At 40.7% G+C, this 11413-nt stretch overlaps 1 protein-coding gene across 1 annotated transcript in view; it reads right to left on the bottom strand.

Annotated features, from left to right (window-relative positions):
• Positions 1-429: 429 nt before the first annotated feature.
• The window catches only part of LY6K (lymphocyte antigen 6 family member K), a 30084-nt gene continuing 19100 nt past the window's right edge, over positions 430-11413 (bottom strand). Inside the window, exons 2-4 of the mRNA XM_074264355.1 lie at positions 5562-5664; positions 3789-3890; positions 430-942 (exon numbers count right to left, since the gene is read on the bottom strand). Of these exons, the coding sequence (XP_074120456.1) occupies positions 653-942; positions 3789-3890; positions 5562-5664 (495 nt within the window). The 3' untranslated portion in view covers positions 430-652. The remainder of the gene's footprint in view (positions 943-3788; positions 3891-5561; positions 5665-11413) is intronic.

Here is an 11413-nt window from a genome sequence, read left to right on the forward strand (position 1 = left end):
ATCCTTACAGATCAGTGACTCCCACAGGTGGAGGCCACTACTTGCATTTATAGTTGGAAGGGTCCTTACAGATCAGTGACTCGAATCTCCTTATTTTACCAATGGGGAAACTGAAGTAAGGATAAGGGAAATTGCATACTCAAGTTCTAATGGTGAACTAGTGTATCTTGAACTTTAATCCAGATTTTCTCATTCTTTTCAGTCTCTCTACCCTCAAAGGAAAATGGATTGCTATCCTATCATGCCCCTGTGTTGAGTGTGAGGGGAAAAGGGGAAAGGGAAGGGACACAATAGACAGGGTTCCTGCCCTATAGAGCTTTTATTCTCAGACACACACTCAAATAAGAATTGACAAATTGCAATCCATGTTAGGCAAAAAAGAAAAATAGAAGATAAGTAAAATTTTCTCAAGAAGACCCAGTTTCAATCCAAAAATATTTACTTTTTATTAACATTTTTTTTGCTATTGCTTTCAGCCTACCCTTCCCTATTAATGCCTTGACAGCATGGGAGTGGAAATAGAAAGGGGAGGGGAGAGGAGAGAAGGTTATCAGATGATAGGGTCCAATAGGACATGGCTGTTAAGAAGCATTATTTCTAGGGACTGAGTGTGATGAGCATTTTTAGGGCTCTGTGAGATGGAGGATCCAGGTTACATGCTAACCTGAAGCAGGGCAGGTAGGAAGCTTAGAACTATCACTAGCCCTGTGTTGCTGACCCTCTGGTGGGCAACGCCTACTAAATTATTGGGGCTATAGATGTCTGTGTCCACCTCTGAGGTAAAGGGGATGCCAAAGTTGCATAAATTCTCAGCGCAACAATGGGAATAGACAAAAGCACTTGGAAATTCTTTCTCGTACGAAAACTTTTGATAATAGTAATCCAAAAATGGGCAGACCTTATGACACTGCTTGGAAACAAGTAAGTAGCGATTGGCCAGCCCTGTGGGAAGAAGAAAATAGAGGTGAATTAAAAAAAAACTCATTGCTTAATTGCCCATAATGGTGACAAGGATGCAGATAGGACAGGCAGGATGGAGTAGCCGTGAGCAGATCTGGAGGTCAGGAAGATCTAGGTTCAAATACTGCCTGTGGCCCTCACTAGTTGTATGGCTGTGTGCATTTAACCTAGAATACACTGTAAGACCAGAAATTATAGGGAAGTTGCCAATCCGCATGTGGAAGCACTTTATATCCTAAAAGTATCCTGAAGTTATGGAATTACAGGTCTGAACTATAATCATTAGAACAATAACCATCTATGTGCTTTGTACTAATATACAATGCTGCTTTTAATCAGCCACATTAACTCCAATAAGCATTTATTAAGTCTCTACCATGCACAAAGGACTATGCTAAATGCTAGTAATAAAAAAGTCAATTCTTGTCTTCAAAGAGCATATAGGCTATCATTGGGTGGGAAGGGGAAGTACACTAATATATTCCACTATTTGAATACATACAGAATCTAAAACTGGACAGAATCTTAATGGTCATCTGGTCTCACTCCTAAGTCTCCTCCTCATTATCACTAGCAAGGATGACTTCTAGTGAGTGAGAAACTAATATCTCCTGAAGTTTACCATTTCACTATGAACACCCTTCATTGTATGGAATCTTTTTTGTTTATTTTTTTTTCCTTTTAACAAATTTAAAATTTGCTCCCTGAAACCAACTCATCACTCTTATCCCTGCTTCTACTGTTAAACAGAACTCTAATCTCTTTTCTTTGAGAGGACCTTTCAAATACTTGTAAGCAATTATTATGATGCTGCCCCCCCAAAGAAAACCCCACTTCTTTTTCCCAGCTGTCCCATTCTTTTGGCTCTCCACAAGGCTAGGTGATTCAGAAAGAGAGCAAGATGGAACAGATTTCAAGATTTCTTATATTAGTAACAGAGAGATGCTCTCAGACTTCCCTTCTTTCTTCAATCATTTTTATATATGATGAAGCCTTCAGTCCCATTATTGTTCTGGTTATCCTCCCCTATTTTGTGGCTATCCTTTCAAGAATGAGATGACTAGGATGGAAGTCAGTTCACAAGCATTTATCAAGTGCCTATAACTATGGGTATAGATTGAGCGGGGAGAGAAAAAGTTGAAAAGAAAGAACAAAATGTGGTCTCTATTCTCAGAGTCCACATTCTAAAGGGGAGGGAAACTGTAAAGAGTGAAAGTAGGCAGGATAGAAATGGAAGGCAATTTCAGAGAGAGCATGGAGCAGGGAGGTGGGGAGGGAGGGTACAAGGTAAGATAAGAATCCACACAAAGTTGTAAAGTACTGATTGATTGAACTTTGTTCTCAAACAGGACCAAAATGTTGGAGTCAAACTATTGTGTGTACGACTGTGGCTGATCAGACTAATATGACCTCAGAATGCTGTACCAACGAGTTGGGCACAAATAGTCCATATGATCACTTGGGGTGGAAAAAAATATAAAAAGATTGGAGAATCTGGAAGGGAACAAGCTGAAGCTTTAGATACTAAACAGAAGGCTTTAGAATCGATATTGGGAATAGCAGGGAGCTACTGGAATATAAACACGTAAAGATGTTGCCAATTTATCATTTCTACCTTTACATCTTACCTGTATCCCCTTCTCTTCATTCACATAGGTACAGGACTTTATTATCTCATGAGTCAGTTACTACAAGAACCTTCTCATTGATCTCCTAAATCTGTTCTCCAACTCAGCTATCAAAGTGATCTTTCTAAATCTCCAATCTGACCACATCACATACCCATTCAATATTCTCCAGAAGCCCCATTAACTCCAGAATTTTCTTTTTGACTTTTAAGCTTTTGCAACTTGATGCTTCTCTACCCTTCCAATCTTTTTTATTCTTCCTGAACATACTGTATCCAATAACCCTGACCTGCTTGCCACCCTTCACATAACTGCATCACTATAATGTGTGTCTCTTCATGGGCTATCCCACCCACATAGAATGCTCTCCCTCTTTCCCTCTACCTACTGCCTTCCTCCAAGGCTCAGCTCCAATCATACCCTCTCCAAGAGATCTTTCTGGTTGCCCCTTTCTACTGCCATCCAACCAGCATCTTCCCTCTAAAATTACCTGCCTCTGGCAGTTAAATGGCATGGTAGATAAAGCACCCAGGCCAGAAGTAAGAAGTTCAAATCCAGTCTCAGATACTTAACACTAACTGTGACGCTAGGCAAGTCACTTTATCCCAATTGCCTCGCAAAAAAAGAAATAAAATAAATATAAATTTAAATAATAACTGAAAAAATAATTATAAATATAGAATAAATATAAACAAAGTTTAACCTTTATTTTATATATATCTTATATAGGTACACAATTTTTTACATGTTGTTTCTCTTATTAGAATAATAATGCTCTCTGAGGGCAGGGGCTGTTTCAGCCTTTTTTTTTTTTTTTTTTGTATTCTCCAGTCCTTAATACAATGCCATGGAATATAGTAGATGCTTAATAAATTGATTCACTGACTGCAGTGCTCTGTACACAGTCAGAAGGTAATTCATGCTTACTGAGTGCATGAATATTGAATATATGAATGAATTGAGTACTGAATCTCAATGCAAATGAGTTACACACCCAAACCAGTAGGAAATATGGGGTGAGAGGAAATGGTTAGCACATAGACTCCATTCTTCAACACTACCAAAAAGTGAATTACTTGTGGCTCAAAAGGTGGTAGATCTCTGAACTAAGCCCATGTCCCTGCTTAACTAAATCCATGTTCTACCCAAAAGCCTTCCCCTGTCACTCAGGTAAAGAGAATAAGGGGGAATAGAACTTACTGGTACCCACGGTGATGCAGAATGCATCTCCTGCATTGCACTTCTCTGGATTCTTGCAGGTAAAAGTATTGACCTCCTCACACACATGACACATCAGAAATACTGTTCAGAGGAAAAGATAATGATCATGAAGGGGTAGATAGTGGCATTCCTATGAATGTTTCTCAACCTTTCCCTGGCCTGAGAAGATCTGCCTTCTATCTTCTCCTCCCTCTGATTTCTGCTTCCTAAATCTGAATCCCCAAACCTCAGACCTGGATCAGATCCCTAAACTGCCCCTTGAGAAGGATGTTCTCTATCATATCTGAAGCAGTAATCAAATTTCAGTTGAATGGATGCCCATCAATTGGAAAATGGTTGGGTAAATTATGGTATATGAAGGTTATGGAATATTATTGCTCTGTAAGAAATGACCAGCAGGAGGAATACAGAGAGGCTTGGAGAGACTTACATCAGCTGATGCTGAGTGAAACGAGCAGAACTAGGGGATCATTATACACTTCAACAACAATACTGTATGAGGATGTATTCTGATGGAAGTGGAAATCTTCAACATAAAGAAGATCCAACTCACTTCCAGTTGATCAATGATGGACAGAAACAACTACACCCAAAAAAGGAATACTGGGAATTGATTGTAAACTGTTAGCACTACTGTCTATCTACCCAGGTTACTTATACCTTCGAAATCCAATACTTAACGTTCAACAAGAAAATGGGATTTACACACATATATTATATCTAGGTTATATTGTAACACATGTAAAACGTATGGGATTGCCTGTCATCTAGGGGAGGGAGTAGAGGGAGGGAGGGGAAAATTTGGAAAAATGAATACAAGGGATAATGTTATAAAAAATTACTCATGCATATATACTGTCAAAAATTTATAATTATAAAATTAATTAAAAAATCAAATTTCAATTTAGAGACATCTACTGACAGTTCATTCACTTCCTACTAAAGCAGTGCCTTAAGTTTGGTGTAGCCCTCCTTAAAAAGGCTTTTCTTTATAGAAAGATATAATATGCCTTTCTTTCACCTTCATCCATCACTTTTAATTTAGTTCCTAGGAGTCAAGCAGAATAAGTGATTCTCACTTTGATTCTCACTTTTACAGGACATCAGTCAAATACTTGACCGACAGAGATAGCCTGTCTTCCTCAATCTTATTTTCTTCTTAGCTTTCAATGTCCTCCCAAAACGTGGTCCCTTCTAGTTTTCTTATTCCTTATATCCTCTTGTCAATCCTCACACACTCTGTAATCCAGTGACATAAACCTCCTGGCTCGTCTTCCCAAGAGACACTTCATTTTCCATCCATGGATGGCCAATGACCCATATTTTAAGAGGATGGAGCTAGAAATTATTTAATCCAACCCACTCATTTTACAGTGGAGGAAATTGAGATCTAAAGGGGTTCTATGGCTTCTGTTCAATCAAATCAACTACCTTTTTATCTATATATATCATGACTCAATAAATCCAGCTGGCCCACCTCCTAAAAATTAATTAATTCTCTTGATATTCTTGACCTATTCCAACAGGGCCTAGTAGGACCAGCAGAATCTGCTACTTTGTTCACTAGATCCATTCTGTCCTTAGCCCTCTTGTTAGTTCCACTCTTGTAAGCCCCCTTTTGTAGCCAGGTCCTTGAGAAAATTATATATTATATTCATATTATATTACAAAAATACATATAATCATATATTAACAATATAATATATTATTAGATAAAATTATGCAATAATAATATATTATATGAGGTCTTACTTTGCTTTTCAGTCAGGGTGATGTTTGCATGGAGCACTGCCCATGCCATGGACAGCAGGAGCCCGAGGACCAACTTCATTTCCTCAGCAGTGTCACACCTGCCCTACAGAGAGAACCAATATGTTAGTATGCCAGGATTTATGTTATGAACCATTACTGACAGTTTAATTGTTCTATTCCACCCCATCCCATGCAAAAAAATTTGTAAAGCACTTAGCCTGACATATAGCCATGTGCTTAATGCTATGGCACACAGCAGGTGCTTAATAAATGCCTATTCCTTTTCCTTATTTTATCCCACTGCTGTCTCATTTTCATACATCCTATAAACTTCCACTTAACTACAACTTCCACAACTATTTAAGCACCTGTTAGGCACCTGTCCCTTGACAGGGGGGGTTGGGGTTACATCATTATATATGCCAGAGATCCTGTCCTCAAGAAGCCTATGATGAAATTATATGTTGTATATTGGATTTAACATATATTTTAACATGTTTAACATACATTGGATTACTTGCCATCTGGGAGGGGGTAGGAGAAAGGAGGGGAAAATTTGGAACACAAGGTCTTGCAGGGGTCAGTGTTGAAAAATTATCCATGCATATGTTTTGAAAATAAAAAGCTTTAACAAAAAATGAAATTAGATCTTGGCAGAGGGGCCCTGGAATGGGAAAATGGGTGCTGTAATCCAGAGAGTAGGACCAAAATCCTTTGATCCCAAAGGATTTTTTAGAGGTAGAAGAGTTCTTTGGCAGCCTGGTGTAGCCTTTGGACCCCTTCTCAGAGCAAGGTTTTTAATGCATAAATACAGTATTACAAGGGAAATATTCTTTTAAAAGTTCAAGGATCCCACTTAAAATTACAAAGATCACTTCAGATAAGGAATGGGAAGGCAGACAGAGAGGGAAGTGTCATATTAGCAAAGTTGAGCTTCAAATTCGGATCTTCTTAGTGACTTAAGGGCAAAGTCAGAACCAAGCAGGAAAAAATTTCTATGAAAAATTTAAGGAGGGAGACAGCACTCTCTCAGAATAGCTGCGCTAGGCCCCAGGAAACTGTGTGAATGCACAGCCCCAGCTGGGGCTGATACTTCCCCTCTCCCCACTCTCCATTGTAGAGTATTCCTGAGGAGGGGCCTTGGATCACCTCCCAAATATTAGAATTTGAGGGAAAACTGGCTGTTTGCCTCCCCCAGGTTGAGATGGACCATCACACTCTGCCTAGAGACCCCTGGTTTCAGAAGTCACAGGGCCATGGGATTAAGAGCTGGAAGGAACTTTTAGAGACTCTCCCCAATTTACAGATGAGAAAATCGTCTCAGAAGGGTTAAGAGGCTTGTCCAGAGCTATTGGCCTAGAGAAGCATCAATCACTAAACATTTATAAGTAGCATGATAAAATGGGAAAGACCCTTTTAGATGGAACCTTTGATCCTAGATTGGTCAAGAAATTTGACCTTTTTCAACTCTGTAAAAGGAGAAAGTTGGAGCAGATCACTTCCAATCTATAGGTCAACAAGCATTTATTAAGCACCTTCTATGTACTAGACACTAGGGATCCAAAAGCATTCATAAGCACCTACTGCATATCAGACACTAGGAATCTAACATGCATTTATTAAGCACCTACTATGTACCAGACATTAGAGATCCAACAAGCATTTAAAGCACTTATTATATACCAGATTCTAAGGATCCAATAAGCATTTATTAAGCATCTACTATGTGCTAGACACTGGAATAAAAAGACAAGAACAAAACAGTTCCTCTACTGAACTTGTCAATTAGCATTTATTAAGCACCTCCTATATGCCAGGTCCCGTGCTGAGTGCTGCTCCCACTTATACACATTTAGATAAGTACAAACTTTATACAAAATAAATAAATACTGGATGACTGAGGAGTCTGGCAGCTGGGGTGGGGGAGGGGAATCTGGGACGGCATCCTGTGGGAGACGGCCTAGAAGGACGGAGAAGAGTCTGGGACATCTCTCCCCAGCTCCAAATCCTTGAACTGAGGGACCAGGAGTCCAAGTACGCTCCTTCAGCTCCCACCCGGGACAGGGAGCTACAAGCCCAAAGCTGTGGACTTCCAGAGCCAACTTGGCCAAGGTCCCTCCGGGAGACTCGGCCTCGGGGTGGGCCTTGGGTGGGGGAGGGGAGTCCCGGCTTCCGGTTCTTACTCGGAGGGGTCTGTCTGTCTGCCCAAATTCTCCCCGGCTCCGCCTTCCTGTCCGCCCCACTCCCAGCACGACTTCCAGAAAGATCCCACCCCTCGGAATCCTGAAGGGCTTTACGGCTCTGCTCCTCGGCCTGCGGGGGGCAGAAAAGGGAGGTGCTGGAAGAGCCTCTGGCCCCGCCCCCTCCCCTCCAAGCCTCGGAGGGGGGAGGGGACTGTGCTACATCCCACCGCCGGGCCTTTATTAAGGGTCTCCACTGGGCCCAAATCATCCACTGACACACCCCTAACGCTTTAATAAATATTTATTAAGGATATACAGTCTGCCCCCAAATCCACTAATACAGCTCTAATATATGAATAAACATTTAATAAGGGTCTCCACTCTGCCCCAAAGTATCTGCTGACACACCCCTAATACATTAATAAACATTGATTAAAGCTCTTCATTCTGCCCCAAAATCCAATAATGCACCTGTAATACATTAATAAACATTTATTAGGGGTTTCTAATCTGCCCAAAACATCTATAAATACACTTCTAATGCATTAATAAGCTTTTATTAAGGGTCTCCACTATGCCCAAGAGCATCTACTAAGACACCTCTAATCCATTAGCAAGTATTTGTTAAGTACTGCTGGGTACTGGGCCCTGGGCTAGGGGTACAGTTCAAAGAATGAAACAATTCCTCCTCCCATTAGAATTTATAGCTCAGATGTCTAGAACTCCCAGAACCTCCTTCAGGGGTGCAGGATCCCCACTCCTCAGTGATTTTAGTGGGTTAGAGGCGACACTGCTGGATCAAAGGGTATGCTCAGTTTAATAACTTTTGGGGCATAATTCCAGATTGTTCTCCAGAATGGTTGGATCCATTCACAGTTCCACCAACGATGTATTAGTGGCCCAGTTTTCCCACAGCCCCTCCAACATTCATCGTTATCCTTTCCTGCCATCTGAGCCAATTTGAGAGGTGTGAGGTGATAACTCAGAATTTTATTAATTTGCATTTCTCTGATCAATAGTGATTTAGAGCATTTTTTCCTGTAACATAAATGGTTTTAATTTCACCTCTGAAAATTATCTGTTAATATCCTTTATCCATTTATCAATCGGGGAATGCAGTGTAATCTGCATTGACACAGTTCTTTATATATTTTAGAAATTAAACTTTCATCAGAAATACTGGCTGTAAAGATTTTTCCTCAACTTTGTACATCCTTTTTAACCATGTTTCTGCTGGTTTTGTTTGTGCAAACACCTTTTAATTTAATGTAATTAAATTAGTCCATTTTGCCTTTTTTAATGTTCTCTAGTTCTTCTTTGGTCATAAATTCCTCCTTTCTCTAAAGATTTAATAGGTTAATTTGTTTATGAAATCATCCTTTATGCCCAAATCATGTATGCATTTTGACTTTATTTTGGTATAGGGTATGAGATATAGGTCTATACTGAGTTGCTGACGTTATTTTCCAGTTTTCCTAGTTTCAAATAGTGAGTTCTTATTCCAGAAGCTTTGGGGGACTTTGGGGGCTTAGCAAATATAGATTGCTGTAGGCCTTGATTACTGAGTCATGTGTATACAGTCTAATCCACTGAACTACCACTTCATTTCTTCTAGTGACTTGAAACTTCTTTGCCATAAGATCCATCTGAGATGGAGCTGCTTCTTCATAACTCTCACTCATCGTTCCTTAAATTTGCCTTCTGGGCCCTCTTTCATATCAGAGCCCTTTAAATATTTGAAGACCTCCATGACATCCCCTACTAGCGGTCCTCACACTTGTTAAATAGGGCCAGTTCACTGTCCCTCAGACTGTGGAGGGCCGGACAGTAGTAAAAACAAAAGCTCACACTCTGTCTCCGCCCCTCAGCCCATTTGCCATAACCCGGGGGCGCATAAAAGTCCTCAGTGGGCCTCGGTTTGAGAGCCCCTGCTAAGCTTTCTCTTCGCAGTGTTAACCTGCCTCATTTTTCAATCAATCTTTACAGGACAAGATGTGGAAGTCCTTCATCCTTGGTCATTTTTCTCTAGGTTCTTTCCAGTCTTTCCTGAAATACATTACTCAGAAATATTTCCCCACTCCAGATGTGTTCTCTGCAGAATGAAGGTTAATTCTCTTGCTCAAATATTATGCCTTTCAATATAGCTTAAAAACCTATATTGGGCTGCTCTGTCACACCACTGATTCAGACAGAGTGCAGTTCACTAAGGCCCTCATATTTTTCCCACATGAACTATATTCCTTAACCCTATCTTTTGGCAGTTAACTTTTTGAGCTCCAAACCAAGACTTTTCATTTATCTCTATTGAATTTCTTTGTGCTTGATCTTACCTGTCCTTCCAGCCTATTGATTATTATTTTTTTTATCTTGACCAGACTATAAGCCCAAGGACAGTGTCTATGTCTCATTTATTTTTGAATCTTTCTCAATGCTTTGGCATAATTCCTGGCTTCATTTTCTATGGGACATCAAGGGCTCAAGATTCCCTAGTTTTGGGGGGCTTTGGAGCAGATTGGATAATAAATGCTTGTCTGTAGCAAAGATTCATGGTTTTCAGCCCCAACAAGGGACCCACGAGCCTCGGGTCATGTTTTATTGAATTCTCTTGTTAGCTGCTAATAGATGAAGAAATAAACAAGTTCTTGTTGGGTAAGGACAGGGCAGTTAGGTGGAGCAGCACTGGACGTGGAATTTCTCTGGGCATACATGCATATTAATTTTTTAAAATGCAAATTTGTTTATGAAATCATGTTGGGAGAGAACAATCAGAACAAAAGGGAAAAACTACAAGAGAGAAAAAAAAAACACAGAAAAAAAAAGGTGGGGGGAGTGGACACAGCATGAGCTGATGTCTCCACAGTTGTCTCTCTGGAGGTGGACGGCGTTTCTATCCAAAGTTGATCGAATTGCCTGGATCACAGAACTGCCCGGAAGAACTAAGCCGTTCATGGTTAATCATCTCACATTCTGGCTGTTACTGTGCACGACGTATGCTTGGTTCTGCTTGTTTTGTCCAGTTCGTGTAAGTCTTTCTGGGCCTTTCTAGAATCAGCTTGTTCATCAGTGACATTCTATTACTTTCATATTTACGAGTTACTTATTTATTCATTTATATATGACTTATTCAGCCATTTCCCAGTAACGGGCGCGTTCTCCAGTTCTTTGCCACAGCTCACATCTCTTTGGAGCCACCTCGGTTAGGATTCGCCCATAGCTCCTTCTTCGGTGTGGGGCAGCGGGCTTTGCCAGCGTCTCGCCTGTGACGTAGTCAATTCCCAGTTCTTCAGGGAGCATTACTTCTGACTTTCCCGTGAGTCACGTGAGTGAGCCTGTGTGAATTCTCCGCGAAATACTCCTTCAGGGAAACGTGTGATGGGCATTCAGGCGGCGCCTCGATGCCCTCCATCTTCTTACGGTCTTCCATTCTTGTCTCTCCCGTGCAGAGTCCGTGAGCTGGGGTTCCTGGGGCGCTTTGACTTCGGATGGAGATCAATAGTTCATGCAGGATGGGCCCTTGTGCTTTTATTTATGCCCGCACCCATCTTCTTCTCGTCTGTTATTGACACTCTGGAGCAGTTCTTTTTTTTTTTTTTTTTTTTTAAAGATTCAGCTTAACTACCCATCCTGTAAAATACCACTCTTCTGGAGAACTCTGACCTTCCACTGACG

Source organism: Sminthopsis crassicaudata, chromosome 1 (genome assembly GCF_048593235.1).
Source record: "Sminthopsis crassicaudata isolate SCR6 chromosome 1, ASM4859323v1, whole genome shotgun sequence".
Classification (NCBI taxonomy): domain Eukaryota; kingdom Metazoa; phylum Chordata; class Mammalia; order Dasyuromorphia; family Dasyuridae; genus Sminthopsis; species Sminthopsis crassicaudata.